General features: G+C 46.9%; 1 protein-coding gene across 2 annotated transcripts in view; it reads right to left on the bottom strand.

The window, feature by feature from the left end:
• PARP12 (poly(ADP-ribose) polymerase family member 12) overlaps window positions 1–15,649 on the bottom strand; it is a 46,793-nt gene extending 31,144 nt beyond the window's left edge. For both annotated transcript variants that reach the window (XM_070369187.1, XM_070369188.1), the window contains exons 1-5: window positions 14,831–15,649; window positions 10,767–10,902; window positions 7,780–8,080; window positions 4,847–4,945; window positions 1,328–1,451 (exon numbers count right to left, since the gene is read on the bottom strand). In XM_070369187.1, coding sequence (XP_070225288.1) covers window positions 1,328–1,451; window positions 4,847–4,945; window positions 7,780–8,080; window positions 10,767–10,902; window positions 14,831–15,159 — 989 coding nt within the window. In that variant the 5' untranslated portion in view covers window positions 15,160–15,649. The remainder of the gene's footprint in view (window positions 1–1,327; window positions 1,452–4,846; window positions 4,946–7,779; window positions 8,081–10,766; window positions 10,903–14,830) is intronic.
• Between the last annotated feature and the right edge of the window lie 1,659 nt (window positions 15,650–17,308).

Raw genomic sequence — 17,308 nt, 5'->3', positions numbered from 1 at the left:
TAAGGAAAAGCACAACCTTTCCCCTCAACAAAACAGGCAAACTACAAACACAGACATTTCACAGCAGAGAAAGCACAAGTGGGCACTGAGGAGACACCTCTCCTCACAAGGATTCAAGGGTATGCAAACAGAGACCTCACTTTACACTGAAGACTAGAAAAGCACAGATATCAGACTGCACCAAATGTGAGAGAGCCACGTCGTTACAGACCGCTAATGGGGGTGGGAAGCGGTACAGTCACTGTGGAAGACAACCTGGCACCCGCCAACAGAGCCGAGGAGGGACCAGCCTGGCTCCCAGCAGGCTCACCCCCAACACCTAAGTCACAGAAGCCGGAGCACATGTGAACACATAAACACATGGGAACCGTCGAGAGCAGCTCCCTTCAGACCAGGTTAAAGGACAGGCAAGACTATCTGTGCTGACAGACGCTGAAACAGCAGTGGTTTGTGACATGGACACTGACCGGAAGAGGGCTGGAAGGGGGGCTTCTGGGTGATGAAAATGGTCTACAGCTGGATCAGGGCACTGGCTGCACAATTTATGCCTTCCTCAAAATTCACTGACCTATATGCTTAGTAGCTGTGCATATCACCAAGTATCCATTTTAACTTAAAAAGCCTCAGAAAAGGAGAGGAAGAGAAGGGGGAGACTTAGATAAGGGCTGGCTACATGAGCCACTTAATCTTCCAAAAGGGGGATAATTTGTTTCCCATACTTTACCAGCATCAAGTTGCACATAACTGTACCCTAAGCACAAATTTATTTTACCCACTCAAAAAACGGGCTCAAATTCTCTTCTTGGCAACATATGTTCCAAGGAATCCAAGATATGGTAAGCATTTGAAAATAAAGTTACTCAACACTTCCCCATTTACTCTAAGTGAAAATTCTAGGACATACGTAGAAAAATAAAAAAGACTGAATGATAAACAGCAGTTCAGCTGCATGACTTTACAGGCAAAGGCTAAAATTTCACAAATGACTACTTCTTGGTTTTCTGGACTAATCAATGAGGATACATTTACATAATCGATCCCAGAATCAAATCATTCAAAACTTACTTGGTACCCCTCCCTCACTCCTCTCCCCATAGCTCCTCCCTGAAAAAAGAGGAAGATGAGGGAACAGAGGCGTCAACCACCAGCATGACCATCAGCCCTCAATTTCCAGCCCAGAGCCTCTGCTTGTAGACCAGGTAGCCTGCTTACTCCATGTGTGTGTGTCTGTCTGAAGCCCATCAAAACTAAAGCCCACTGTGTCTAAACTTCTTATACTGCACACAAAGGCCCAGGCACAAACAGACACAGATGACGTATTTCATACCCGTCTCTTGCAGGATTGCTATATGCCTCTTCAATAAGCTCCATTTTGTGCAAATCCTTCCACTTGCCTCCATCTAAGACTTGCCATCGATATGGCAAGTGGAAATGAACTCTACTGCACTTATCTGAAATAAAAATATAAGGAGGTAAGCACATTGGCAGCACATAGCATGGCCCAGCCCTGTGGTTCCCAATGGGTGTGGTGCTGCCTGCTGACCTGGCAACATTTTAGAAATCTGTGAGGGAGCCTTTTTTAATGAAGTCATACCTGAGCATTTAGATACTGAATTTTATTATACACACTTGCCTTTTATGTCTCCCTTTTTAACAGGACATTAAACACATCAAACTTATTTTTTAAAACTGTGTGTTGGTAGGTTACATTATGTATGAATTACATCTCATGAGAGTAAAGCAGCTGATCATGAGATGGTCAAAGCTTCCATCCCTGCAGGGGGCAGTCTGTCCATGCATTATTGCCATATATGTGACATTTGGATGGAGAGCGATCACACCAGAAATGGAGGCAGGTCCATCTCTACTAGAACCATCCCAACCCAAACAGGTCCTACCACAGGTGGGTCAGCAGCACGGTTCCAGTCTGCCTTGATCTTTGTGGCTACCAACATGCTCTCCCCTTCTCAACATACCCCACTCCTAGAATGTATTATACACATGGCCTGGATCTGTGGTTGCCAGCCAACTGCTCCCACTGCCTTCCCTGTGCTCCCCAGGTCTGTCCCTCCTAGTACCTCCTGCCTGCTGTGCCTTGGCCAATGCCAGCAGCTCACCTGGAACGCTGCTCACACCCACCTCTACCTGCAGAGGTTCTAGTACATCCTGAAGGAGGAATGTTGTGAGAGGAAAGGGAGACAGGAAAGAAGTGCAATGGGAATCTCCACACTCTGATACCTGCAGGATCCATATACTATTAGGTAGAAAGATACACAGGTATGGAATGCCTCTATTTGGGTGAAAAAATAGAAAAGACAGGATTAGATATATTCTCACTAAATACACATGTGGGAATGGGAGAGGGAAGACTAGGTGGCTGGGCACAAAGGTATGAGGAAAGATTTGAATTTTGAAATGAAAATATAGTCCACAAAAGTCAAACATCTGTATCATTTGAAAAAAGGTACAAAATAGTGTGCATAGTGACCTTGTGCAAAAAGAGACTAGATATACACTTCTGCTTGAATAAAATCTTTACGGAAGGATATTCAAGGAACTAGTAATAAGGACTGTTTCTGGAGGGAATCTTGGTGCTGGGAAAAAGGGTGTGAGGAAGACATTTCTTACTGTCTTTTGTACATTCTTAATTCATCTTTCAAAGTAATAACAATGAAGTCTGGCTAATTTGACACCTGACAAAGATGTGAAGTGAATAAAGAATATTGAAAACTATTACAAATCAATAATGAGATCAAACAACCCAATAAAAAATGGGCAAAACAGTCACAAAGGACCATATACTGTATGATTCCATTTATATGAAATATCCAGGCAAACCCATAGAGACATAATGTAAATTATGTAGTTACCAGGAGCCTGAGGGTGGGGAGAAGGGGTAGTGACTGCTAATGGGTTTCTTTGTGGGTGATGAAAATGTTCTAATATTAACTGTGATGATGGTTGCACACATTGACTATGTTAAAAACCATTAAATAAATTGTATACTATGTGAAATATACTTAATATCTTAACAAAGCTGTTATTTGCCTGCAAAATAGGCAAAAGATTTAAACAGATACTTCACAGAAGATATGCAAACAGCCAAAAGGCATATGAAAATACATGCTAAACATCATTACTTATCAGGGAAATACAAATGAAAGTCACAATGGATATCACTACTCATTTACTAGGATGGCTAAAATTTACAGGACTGACAATACCAAGTGCTGACAGTGATGCAGAGCAACCAAAACTCTACTACACAGCTGGCGGGAAAGTGAAATGGATCCACTTTGGAGGACAGTTTGGCAGTAACTTGTAATGTTAAATACATGTTTATCATACGATCAGACATTCCACTTTGAGGTCTTTACTTAAGAGATGAAGACATATATCCACATGAAAACTTGTACATGAAAACTGACATAGAGGTTTTATTCATAAAAGCCCCAAACTGGAAATAACCCAAATGTTCATCAACGTACATATGTATAAACAAATTGTAGTTAATCAATGCAACAGAATACATGATTACGTTTATTTAAAATTCTGGAAAAGGCAAGTCTAGTAGTCCCCATCAACAAAAAGCAGATCAGGGATTGCCTTGGGTCAGGAAACTGGGTGGTGAGGATCAACTGTATGGGGGCATAAGAGCAATTTTTGGAATGAGAGAATTGTTTCACATCCAGATTATAGTGCCAGTTATATGGGCAAACATATTCCCCAAAACTCAAAGGGTGCATTTTATTTTGTATTAATTATATCTAATAATGCTGGTTTTTAAAAACATATATATACATACACAAACGTGTGTGTGTGGTGTATGTGTGTATCTCACACATTGCCTGACCTAGTATTCCATTTCCAGGAATCTATCCATGGTAAAATGCATGTATACTCAGATGTTCAAGGAAAAATCATTCTAATCAAATACTACACAGTTGTTTTCAAAATCCAGGTAGACATACACATATGTACTAACATAGAAAAAATCACCAAGACACACCATTAGGTAAAAGAAGTAGGTTAAATAATGCATATCACATGTTCCCATCTGTTGACAAATATGTAAAACAAATATGACCACAGTCCCATGTTTACCTTTGGAAGGCTGAAGGAAGACTTCAGGATTTACTCTGTACCATTTCACTCATTTACAAACTGAAAGTATTCATGAATTGCTTGGGTAGTTTTTTAAAGACTGAAAACAAAACAGGAAGTTTGGGTGTTTGTCTTTTTTTTAAGAAGAGTCACCAAATTTGAGAAGGAATCATTCTTTAGTCAAAGCCCAGGACATCAGCAAGAACAAAGATTTAGTAAAAATACAGTCTCTCTCTCACACACACACACACAAAACATTTGCTACATCTGATAAAAAAGAGAGTATTGAGAGAAACTCTGAACTTAAACAAATTCTCATCCCCCAAGAGTACACAGAGGGGTCTCCTCCTGAGAAGAAGGTGTTCCTAGGTTCTGAGGCATCTCTGAGACTACAACCTCCTTCTAGAAGGGAACTAGACTGGGCATCCGAGTGTTTCTGTGGGTTTGTGACCTCACACTAAGCTAACCAAGGGACAACACCTGACATTCGTTTGCTGCATGAAACAAACAGTCCCCCAAACTCATCTACAGTTTGATTTTTAGAAACTCAAGTATTCAATAATTCTTACCACTCTCAACTCCCCAACAAAATCACTGAAGTGCCACCAGCTTGCAATTAAGAATGCCCGAACCTCTCTGGATGGGTGAGAGGACCTTGAGGGGTGACATCAGAGCAGAGCTCTGGGAACCAGGAGCAGCTGTCCCGCCTGCAAGTGGATGAAGGGGTTTCCCCCCGACTCACCTTGAAAGCTACAGCTCTTCCAGATATGGAACAAGCAGATCTGATCACTCTCCTCTTGGGTGGCAGTGTTTAGGGACACAGAACCTGTGTCTCTTCTTTCTACAAAGAAAGACCACAAAGATATGTCACCAGTGCTTCTGATATGGGGCTGGAGTAGTTCAAGGTACAAAGGAGAGAGAACAGAATTCATTCATTCCTCTGCATGAGGCAAAAGTGGGCAAGGCAACATCACAAAATCTTATAATGTTCTAGACAAAAGCACCCTCAGACATACAGGTGGACCCTCTCTGCCTTTTATGGAGGAATCCGGGAGCCCAAGGCCATATGACTGCTGCCAAATCCAGGACATCATGGTTGGGGTGAGCTTTTTCTCAGCTCTGGCTGTGCACCCAATTCACTAGGAGACCTGTTTATAAACACAAGTGCTCAGCTCTCCCTCAGACTGACTCAATCAGCAGCTTTCAACAGTGGAACCTGGGACACTTTAATAGGGAGGGGTGGGGAACCACTAACCAACACATTTTCCTTCTGTATCTACAGCCGTGATTACCCCAGAGAACAAGTGAAGGCTGCATTTTATAAACTAGATTTGATTCCAAAAGCAAATGAACTATGAGAATTGGGTTCCAATACCAAAAAAAAAAAAAAAAATTAATGGAAAGCCTATAATTCAAAATGAAACCTTATTTAGGTTAACTATAAGAACTTCCCAGATGGCATAATGGTAAAGAATCCACCTGCCATTTCAAGGAGACACAAGAGACGCCAGTTTGATCCCTGGGTTGGGAAATCCCCTAGAGTAGGAAATGGCAACCCACTCCAGTATCCTTGCCTGTAAAATTCCATGGACACAGGAGCCCAGCAGGCTCCAGTCCATGGGGTCACAAAGAGTTGGATACAACTGAACAACTGATCATGCGCACGCACACACACACACACACACAGATTTTAATGTAACCAGGAGGATGCACATGCTTTCAAAGTCTACCTTTACTAGAACTGCTTCAATGAGCCATTACTTAATAATTACATCTGGGCATGCCCCAACTACCACCATGTAAACCTATAAAACTCTCCTTGTCATCACTCAATCACCTCCCTAAATTAAAACCCCACAGGACTTGAATGAAAATGTACTTTGTTTTCAGGCTACAGAGTTCGGTGTATTAATTTGATCTTATTTTTGAGATTGAAAGCTTCTATACTCTTAGATTGGAGAAGGCAATGGCACCCCACTCCAGTACTCTTGCCTGGAAAATTCCATGGACGGAAGAGCCTGGTGGGCCGCAGTCCATGGGGTCGCTAAGAGTCGGACACGACTGAGCGACTTCACTTTCACTTTTCACTTTCCTGCACTGGAGAAGGAAATGGCAACCCACTCCAGTTTTCTTGCCTGGAGAATCCCAGGGACGGGGCAGCCTGGTGGGCTGCCATCTATGGCGTCGCACAGAGTCGGACACGACTAAAGTGATTTAGCAGCAGCAGACATCCACAGGCTGGACCTTAAAGCTCACACCTGTGGCACTTTAGAGGTTGCCTCCCTCTCCCTCCAGGGGCAGGTATCCTTCCCTGCCTTTCTAACAAGGCCATAATCCAACTGACACTCTTAACAATCTATTAAAGCAAAATCGTTTGCTTCTAGGCTTCCTACTGTTAGAAGAAACTAACCAAAAGTAATTGAAGAAAATGTAAAGGAAACATACAGCGAGGACACCTCTCAAATATAAATCTCAGGTAAGTTTAGAGTGGTAAGTTAGTTTGCTGGTCATCCTGGCATTAATAATTTAGGAAGTGATCTATTAAAAATCCTAGATTATCAGTACAGCTAACAAGTTGGGGGAGCCGTGCCTCAGAGACACCTAGAACCAAGGCCCAGGACACTGGCCAGTACATGGCAAGGACTCATGTTGAATGAAAAAACGGATTATCAGGATGACCAGCCAGCAGCAGATAGTGTGAAATTCACAGGACACCAAGGCATCGTAGCCTCCCTGGTATTGAATCATGGTATTCACTTCCCACAGTATAACAGGTACTCAAGAAATGCTTACTGGGACTTCCCTGGTGGTCCAGTGGTTAAGAATCCACCCTGCAATGCAGGGGACAGGAGTTTGATCTCTGGTCAGGGAACTAGTAGCCCATGTGTGGCAGAGCAACTAAGCTCATGCAAGGCAATTAGATAGTCTATGCTCTGTGACAAAAGATCCCGTGTGATACAATGAAGATCCCATGTGCCACAACTAAGACCCAACACAGTCTCATTACAAGCTTTATATAAAAAAAGAAATGCTTACTAAAGAAACAATCTCTGCTCAAAATCCCCCCATATGCCTGTCACTAAGCATGACATTCCTCAAAAAATAAAAAGTATCCTGGCAGGTTCACCATTCAACAAGTCAGTGCCAACTGTAGCCCAGCAGGTACCATTTAGAGATGAGCACTGAACAAAGTAAATTTGCAATGATGAAAAAAAACTCCATTCATGTCAAAAGAGAGCCAAAATTAAAATATGCTTCATTCAAAAAAATAGATAAAATGTGCCTCATGCACTTATTAAAAAAAAAAAATCTCAACAGAACATAACGCAAAGGATGGCCCCAGAATTGTAGAGCATGGCATTCTTAACTGTGGGGTCCTTCACAGGAAAACAAGCTCTCCAGGGCAGAAGAGGGAAGACTAGATAGGGAGAAGCAGCATCACTCATCTCCATGCAGATCTCAGGCCCAGAGGGAATTCACCCACCGTCCACACCAACCCAAATTTGTTTAAAATGTGTTTGTTCACAGCTCTGATTTCAACTCATCTTCACAGCCCCCACTGGCTGGAAAGGGGTGGCCAACTCCCTTTTTCTCAGAGCAGCACAGACTTGCCCAAAGTCACACATTCCATTTGGCAGCCAGCTGGAATCTAGGAGCCCCAGCCCAGAGCCTTACTGGAAGTCCCTTGTGACTGCGAGGGTGGAGGTGGCACCCGGATGGAGGCAGAGCTCTTATTCTTGATGTCATGAGCATTTCTGTAAATGGAAGGCAGCTTGCTCACCAGCTCCGGCCTCATGCCCAACTTCTCCAGTTTTTCCAGGTTCTCAGAATTAGAGAAATCATGGGATCTCTTACAGCCAGTGCCAAACTTGCATTCACCCTGCGAAAAATACTGGCAGACATGGAGCTTGATACAGTGCTTTTTAAAGGAACAAGAGCCGTACGGTCCATCTCCTTTGTTGTAATGAAGGCAGATCTGTTAACGAAGAAGGAAAAAAGACAGCAACTTAGAAAGGCCTCACATGACACTACCTCCTTACTGAGCAGTCTCTGGTTAATTGATGTTCCTCCAGAGACCTAGCCAAGGCTGTGACCCTTTCATGACATGGGTCACAAGCTCTGAGACCATCCCTCACTCTAGATGGACAACTGCTAGCACATGCTCTTGGTAAATGGGAACCAGGAGGACAGCAGACTGCCCAGAGCAAGCCTCTCTGGTTGGGGGCGGGGGCGGGGGGGGAACTTCCAGCTGATCAGAGCTGCTCTTTACGAGACAACATTTTAATGTAACTCACACAGGAACATCCTAACAATCCCTGCATTCTACCGACCGCCCCCCACTTCACTGATTAACCAACTCCCTCTAACCCAGGACCCAGCTTCTCCCAACTCTTTTTTCCTCCAATTCAAGGTCAAAGAGGCTCTGAGGGTTTCAAGAAGGCCAAATACAGCCCTTTCAAAATGAGACTCAGTGAAGTTAACAGGCTTGCTCTGAGTCACACAGTTATCTAGTACACCTGGCACAGGTGGTGTCTGCTGAACTGGGTTGTTGGTAAGGTGGGGCTTGAACTTCAATCAGCTGTTCCTTCTCTACATTCCACATTCCTGGAGCTGGGAACCAAGCCAGAGACCATCATGGGCCCACCCACTCAACTCACAGGCATCATATCAAACAGAGGGCTGCAGAACCCAGACCTAGATCATCAGGGACCACCTTCTGGGGATGGAAGCCCCAGGGAGAAGATCAGCAACAGCTGGGCCCTAACCTTGATTCTGTCACTTACAAGCTGCCTGATCTCGAGCAGGCCACTCACTAGCTCTGAGATTCTGTTTCTTAATCCCCTAAATGGGACTAATGCCACCTACAAAGCCGGGCTATTGTGAGAATTAAATGAAAAATATACAAAGTGACTAGAACCAGTGGGTGCTCAGTTCATGGCGGCAGCCCGTCAACGGTCATCTGATGATGAGGGGACTAGCCTGAGAGCAGTAGTCCTGAAGGAAAGCTGCACTAGATCCGAGCTTATAGCCCATGTGATAGCACTGTGTCCTGAACCACCTCACACAGCCCAGGAGACAGACTGCACATTCCAGATGGATTACCTGCTGATTCACTTCTCACACCACTAACAAGGTGATTGCTCCAAAAAGTTAATGCCTACTCTCCCAACACAACCTCGCTCCAACTCCCTCCTGTGACACAGGAGGCTGTGCAGATGAGCCTCCACCCACCTAGTTCTCTCTCTCCCTCCCACCCTAAATCCAGGTCATGCTGACGTACACACTGTGCCCTGACCAGGCAGGCTCTCTGCCTCCCTCTTCCCAGACCTTCATCCTCCACTCATCCTCCAGCACCCAGGGCAACCACCATCTGCTCCAGGACTCCTTCCCTGGTGCCCAAACCGTGCCCCTGAGACCAGAGCACCAACTCCAACTAAAGCACTGACAATCCCATTAAAGCACTGATAACCAACAGCACCTTGCTATCAACCGCCAACTTGTCCCACCCAGTAGCTGTGCCCCGCCTGGAAGAGCAGAAGGGGTTTTGCATCTCCTTAATGCCAGTGCCTCACCTGTAGTGGATATGCAATAAAGGTTAACTGAATTAAATTGATACTAATTTTCAAAAGGCAAAGAAAAACAATACATATTATGCACCAGTCATTTGCTCTATAGCATCTTTCTCAAATAGTGATTTCAATTGAATAGTAATTCATTAAAATATAAATATTTTATGTTATTAAATGTCATTAACATATATCCATCTCATCTCTGTCGCCTCATCCAAGAAGCAGGGCCAGAACAGCCCAAAGAACCCAAGCTGGCCAGAGAATGACTGCTCAGATCTGCTGCAGAGCACAGCCAACCCTCGGCCTGGCTGCTGTCCTCCGCACACAGAGGCCCCGCCCTCACAGGCAGGCCATTCTGGGGAGACACAGATGTTGCCAACAGGGACTTCAGCTCAGAACTTTGTGCTGGCTGGGCAGAAGCTTTTGGGGAACTGCAGCACAGTCAGGGTCCTTTCCGACCCAGTCTCCTTTCCTTCCCCTCTCCTGACACAGATTTCAGGGCACCATCACCACATGGGCCCCCACCTTCCTCTGCTCCCCCGAAATAAATCTCTCCCACTTCCAATCCCATCTTGGTGTCTACTTCTCTTAGGACTTGAACTCGTCCACGACCACTGCAGTGAGCTTCAAAACAAGTGGTTTCTGTCTGAAATGCAGCATGAGAATTTACAATGACCCAAGTTAGAAAACTGCCCCACAGACCTTCAGAGCCCCGTGGTACCTGCATTTTTCTAAGTCCTGCTAGACAGGGAGGGGCTGGCTAGAATCCCAAACCCCTCTAAGCTCTGTGTAACAACTGCCTGCAATCATTGGCCAAACAAGCCCCCCCAACCTCACAGAAGCCCTGCAAAGGAGGTACCAGCCCAACTGACATAGAAGGAAAGGAGGCTTCAAGAAGTGGCAAGGTTGGTGCAAGGTCACGGATCTAAAAATCACCAGAGGCGGGAATCCAGTCCAGGGCTCCCAACAGGCAGACCGCAGTGATCACTGTTGGGCCCCTGGCATCTCTTCTGCCATAGTGTTTCCCTGTCTTCCAACCTCCTGGCCTCTTCCTCATCACTTACCCTTGGGCCCACCCCTCCTGGCACTCACCTCTGGCAAGAGCAAGGGGTCGTTCTGAAACAGGAGCATGCAGAGCTCACCGTAGTTGAGGTGGTCCAAGCCATGTGTTTTCAGCACGCTCATGTTGTGATTGGACATCAAGTTGTGACCGTTCCTACAGTCCTTCCTGCAAAGAAACAGGGCTAGGGTCACAGCTGAAATGTTTCCCCCCAAACTCTTATGCTGAAGTCTTAACCTCCAGTACTTCAGAAGTGACTGAATTTGGGGTCTTTCAAAAAAGTGATTAAGCTAAAAAAAAAATGAAGTCACAGCGGGGGGTGGGGGGAGCGGGGGCTAATCCAATCTGACTGGTGTCTTTATTAAAAAAAGGCGGGGGGATCAGGACACAGAGGGAAGACAATGTGAAGATACAAGGAGAAGATGGCATCTACAAGCCAAGGAGAGATGCCTCAGAATATGCTGACACCTTGACCTCTGACTTCTAGCCTCCAGAACTGTGAAAAAATAAGTTTCTTAAGCTACCCAGTCTGTGGAACCTTATTACGGCAGCCTGAGCAAACTGAAACGACTGGCAAAATCAATCTTTAAGATAATTTTTCAGGAATAGTTCCTGACATTGTTTAAAAACATCAGAGAAAACCTGCATGTCCATGAAAAATCATAGTGCTCATCTGCAAAAGAAGAGATGGTACCTTGTGAGTTCTAGGCCCAGGGAAGCACCTCTCAGCAGGTATTTAGTGAGACTTACAGGGCCATTTCCCGAACAGTCAGCGTGCCAGTCACTGAGCACTTACTGGCATTCAACATTGGCTAAATAAATGAGTGTGGATGGCTTATGATTACAGGTGTGTATACACACACACATACACAGACACACACAAACACACCATTGAGGCCCAGCCCTTTTTTCTGCTCCCTTCTTCCATTGTTTTGATCAACAACTGCCTCTTGAAAACTCACTGTGAACCAGGAACTGGCAGTATGCCCCCAAAGAGTCAAAGATAAGCCTTCAAATGATCACCTGGGTGATCAACAGAACCCAGCAGAGTCAGGTAAATTACATCTGCTTGACTCAGACACTGCCACACCTATGATAAGCATCTCAAAAGAAAACTGAATCACTGACCAAATCCGTACTTCCCCTGGGCTCCCCCAATGCAGTCAAGAGCAACTTCCCTCTTCCACTGCACAGGCCAAAAACCATGGCGTCATCCAACCCCGCTCCTCTCTAGTGGATACACAGACATTGAGATGACTCTAAAATGTGGGAAGCGCAAGGTCAGCTGTGCTCAGGATCCATCAGCAAACAGAGCGGCACCTGATCCTGACAGGAGTGGGGAAGCAATCAGGGAGCGTGCCTGAATGGTATAAGTCTGAGTCTGATACTAAGGGCTGAAGAACTAGGTACTGAGAGCAGGAAGTGTTAGTCACTCAGTAGTGTCTGACTCTTTGTGATCCCATGGACTGCAGCCTGCCAGGATCCTCTGTCTATGGAACTCTCTAGGCAAGAATACTGGAGTGGGTAGCCATTCCTTTCTCCAGGGTATCTTCCTGACCCAGGGATGGAACCCAGGTTTCCTGCACTGCAGGCGGATTCTTTAAGATCTGATGCACCAAGGAAGCCCCATTCTAGGCAAAGGGGCTTCATAATCACAAAGATAATGATGATGATAATGACTACTAAAAGGGCATTTACCACAAACCAGGGTTTGCTTAAATGTTTTGTGAGTTAACTCATAGTGTCCTCAACAAGCCTATAAGGTGGGTAATACCATCCCATTTTGGAGATAAGAGAACTAAGCCTCAGATAAAAACTAATTTGCCCAAGATCACTCAGCTGGCAAGGGGCAGAGCCAAGGCAGAGACAAGGCGGCTTGTCTTGGGGCTGGGTTCTTGACCACTTGCTTACTGTCCCCTAAGCAAAGGATGGAATCAGGGACTGGGACCCTCTCCAGAGGTCACCAACAAAAGCAGCAGTGATGATCTATGTCTGTGACAGCTGATCCTGCAGTTGAGGAGGACAGAGAGCTTCGCAGGGAAAGCACAGAACATGCAGCTGACCACACCCACTCTCCCTTATGTGATCCGGAAACAGTCAAAGAAGGAAGGTTCAAGAAACTGTCCTGTGTAAACCACAAAGACAAACAAACAAACAAACAAAGAATTTAGGATCATCCAGGCCTATAAATACTAGACTTCCAAGACAAAATCTGACCCCAACTTTGGGAATTAGCCTATCTAAAGATAGGTCTGCTATCTTTACTTTACCAACTACAGATATCAACAAGACCCCTAGTGATCTCTGTCATTAGATCCCTCCATCTACCACCTACTGTATCTACCTTCCTCTCTGCATGCTGCTCCCCCTTCCACCCTGAGATGCGGCCTCTCCACCAGCCCCTGAAGGCTCAATTGCCCTGGCGCTCCACCCTCAGCTTCCACCTCAGATAAGACCCACTCTTGCTGCTGTAGCCATAGTAAATGCTGCCCCCAAACTCCCAAAACCTGCATCTCAGTGTCCTGGCAATCCTCCCAAGTTTCAGACCTGGACAGCTACCCTCTGGGCACTCTTCAAAACAAAACCCTCTCCCACTCTCTGTCAACAGTAAGAAAAATCTCATCTCCAAGTGAACAATAATAAAGAAAAATGAGTCATCAACTCTTGAATCCTGTTACCCTCCTCTTACCAACTCTCCCAAATTTCTCATACATACATCCGTTCCTCATAAGGCCTTATCTGGGTCTTGAAATATTCGAATCTAAGGATTTCTGGGGAGCTGCTTCTCAGGGACATTTTCCAACTCCCTCTGCATCCAGGCACAGACATCCTGTGGTGCTTGGGTCATGGACAGAAAAACAGCTACCATTCCAAAACTGGCCCATAAAAATCTCCCACTAGCCCTCTACTATCCATCTTCTCTACCTGCTCCTTGGAACTTGATACCCAGATAGCCTTTAAGAGTCATGGGTTTAAGAAGACAGAGTCTAGGTCTGCCAGCCTGGGTCCCTAAATGACTATATGGATCAAGGTCCATACTTCACGCTGTTAAATCTCACAATTAGACCTGATGTGAGCATGAAATAAGGTCTACCCTGTTAAGGCAGAAAAAAGAAAAATAACTAAAATTATTTGTTCTTCCAGTCATTCTTCCAGATGACTGGACTAGCTTCCAAACGAAATCATCATAGCCTCCTCTAAATGAGAATGCGTACCACTATCTTAGCTATCTTCCTACAATGCACACCTGATGGCTGCTCTCTTCTGCTACTTGACGGGCCCCCATTACCTTCAGGGTGAGGTCCAAATTCTTTAGCATTTACCTCTTGAAGCTACTCCACAAATCTCACTGAGCGCCTGCCAGGTGCAGAGCACAGAGCTGAGGGCCGGGAGAGCCCAGCCAGGACGAAGACGGAGGGTTCTCTGTTCTCCTGAGTTTACGTTCTACTGAAAACAGTGGGGAGCCCATGAAGGGCGCTATGAGAAAAGTAAACAGAACGTGATGGAGAAGAAAGAAAAGGGCTCCAAAGGAAAGAGATGCCTGAGTCGAGTCCTGAAGGATACACGAGGCAAACTAGGAAAGGCGGTCCAGGAGAGCAGAGGTCACCCGATGAGCAAAGGCTGGAGTTATACCCGGGCTGGAAGGGCACCCTGAGGAGCCCAGGATGGAGGGCCGGCGAGGACCCGTTCAGTTCCCTCAGGGGCACTGGGGGCCAGGGTTGGAAGCCTGCATTGTATTCCAAATGCAACGGAAGCCGCTGGCGTCTAGTCAGCAGGTGAAGAGAAGCTTTCAAAAGATCCCTTCTGTGGCGGGGCAGAGAGCGCTGAGCCGCGCTCAGGGCGGGCCGTGGGCCCACCCCCACCCCGGTTCGGCCACTCCCAGGCTGTCCCTCCCCGAGGTCACCGCTCGACGCGGAGCCCCACGCCCAGTTCCACGTATTCAGAAAGCGCTCAATAAACGTTCGCTGAAGAGAAAGGAGGGGGAGGAGTACAGGCCAAGGAACAGCCACCTCTTAGTCTCTCCCCCAAACTGACGAAGGGCGGGGAGGGAAGAAGACGCCCTCCCCGTCGTCGGGCTCCCGGCGCGGCGCCTTACCCGTCCCTGAGGAACTTGCATTTGCCGTAGAACAAGAACTTGCAGAGGTGCAGCTGCGCGCACAGCCCCGCGCAGCCCGGCTTCGGGCCCAGATGGGCGCTGCAGAGCCGCAGCGGCGACACGGCCAGCACCACGCGCTCGACGGCCGCCGCGCCCGCCCCGGCCGTCCGCCGCGCCACCAGGAAGCGCCCGCGCTCCCGCAGCAGCCGGTCCAGCACGTCGCAGTCGACGTTCGGCCGCACCCGGCGCCGTAGCTCCTCCAGCTCCAAGGCGCCCCCGGCCGCGCACAACACCTGGGTCACCTCACGGAGAAGGGCGGCCGGCGCCATGGTCGTCGGGCCCGCGACTGGAGGGGAGCAGGCGGCTCCCGCGGGGAGGAGACTGCGGCCGAAAACGAAACTGAAAGCTCCCCCCGACCAGGGGAAAACAGAACCCGGTGGCTTCGCCACGCCTCCGGCTCTCAGCTGAGCAGAGCTCGGCGCCTTCCGGCACCGGGCCCCTCAGCTGTGCACGCTCGCCCCGTCGGAAGCCCGCAGGAGCTTCTTCAGCGTCCGGGGGACTCGACGACGAGTCCCCTCAGAGTGCTGACAGGAAGACAGTCGACCCAGCCTAGGGGTCGCGCTTGGCGTTCCGGTAGCGCCTTCGCCGGGACGAGGCGGGGTGGGGCCGCCCGGGAGCGCGCGCCGCCCGCTTTTGACTCCGGGCGTCGGGAAATAGCGCGGCAGGCGGTCCGCGCACCTTTGCGCCGGGCGCTGGGCGGAGCGGCCTGGGACGCGCGCCCTTGCGAACCGCCAGGCGGCGTCGCGCGAGTCAAACGCTAGACGCTGAGGGAAACCGGGAAGACGCCCTGGGGCCCCCTCAGGTGGAAGCAAAGGCGGCCTCAGTGTTACTTTCTCTTCAGCTCAGGCTGTGACTCCCTTGTTTTAAACGTGAAAATCCCTTCTTTTCAAACGAAAAGCCATTTCTCCCCGCGCCTGCTGAATGGACTATATTAAAGGCCATGGGGGCACAGGAACACCTCACGGGCGTGGCTCACTGACATGTGACGTGTTAGAGCCCTTTGGGAAAATAATCCCGAAAAAGTTATTACAGTGTTTAATGTGCGTGATCTTTGACCCAGCCATGTTTCTGAGAATCTTCTAGAAGTAAAAGGAACGGTAGATGAGGTACGTACAGAAGCATTTGTGTGGAGGAAGTAGGGCTATGGGAGCAACGCGGTTGATCGTTATCCAGACTGGGACACAGCTCTAACCAGCGTGCATTAAATCTCTGCCTATTGACCTAGAAAGACATCTATGATGTGAAGTGAAAAAAGAAAGCTGTATAAAAATGTCTAAATCGGTAGCAAGAAGTGAATCCCTTGTGTGTGTGTGTGTGTGTGAGAATGTGGTGGAATATTTTTGAACGGGCGGAGAAAGCTGAGGCAGGACCATGGCTGTGGGCACTGATATTGTAGGAAGTATGCAGTAGTAGGTGTTAGCAAAAGTGGGAAAGAAAGTTGAGGGGCAGAAAGATTGTGCGGAAAAAAATACTTACCGTATTCAATTAACTTAAAATGAACATAAAATTCTAGTTTTAATATTACTACTAAAGTGCTGTTAAATGCTGTTAAGCTACCAAAGATCTATTAAGTGTATGAAGAGTAGATAACACGGACAGATGAAAATGAGTTAGGGGATGGGGTGAGGAGCAATTTTTCTCCTGGATTTTAATTGCTTAAAAACTTGTCATTGTGTATTTTTTAATAAAATTTTAAGTTCAGTTTTATTTGTTTATTTTTGGCCATGCTATGGGACTTGCAGGTTCTTGGTTCCCCGAACAGGGATTGAACCTGGGCCCCCGTAGTGAAAGTGCTGAGTCCTAACCACTGAATCACCAGGAAATTTACTGAACTTTAAAATTTTAATTGTGGTTTTAGTACAGTTTGACAATAAAATAACATTTTTTTTTTTAAGGTGATTTTGTTATCCAAAAGCTTGGTTTGCCTCTTGGTGGGTGTTGAGCCAAAAGACACAACCAAGTCAAAGATCCATCAGGAGAAAGAAGGATTTATTACCTGCAACAAGTAAGAACACTGGTGATCTTTCCCAAGGCAGTGTCTCCTCAAACAGCAGAATTGGGGAAGGTTTAAGCTAAGGGTATATGCATATTCATGAAAGGACTTGAGTAGAAGTCAGCATAGAATTAGGGTAGACTGACAGAGCCCAAGCTTTAATTGATTGCAGTCATGAGGTTCAGAAGAGGTCAACAGGATCAGGCCTTAGTTTCCGGTTGATCTGCTGGTTGAGCACCTGTTGTTGCTTAGTCGCTAAATTGTGTCTGACTCTTCAACCCCATGGACTGTAGCCTACCAGGCTCTTTTATCCATGGGATTTCTCAGGTAAGAATACCAAGGTGGGTTGCCATTTCCTTCTCCAGGTTGAGCACCTGAGGAGTGGTTAACTTCTTCAGAACAGCTCAAGAAAGTGCTTCAGACTT

Source organism: Bos mutus, chromosome 4, assembly GCF_027580195.1.
Source record: "Bos mutus isolate GX-2022 chromosome 4, NWIPB_WYAK_1.1, whole genome shotgun sequence".
In the NCBI taxonomy this organism is placed as follows: Eukaryota; Metazoa; Chordata; class Mammalia; order Artiodactyla; family Bovidae; genus Bos; species Bos mutus.
The sequence above is the reverse complement of the archived record's forward strand: the minus strand, read 5'-3'. Positions and strand labels throughout refer to the sequence as shown.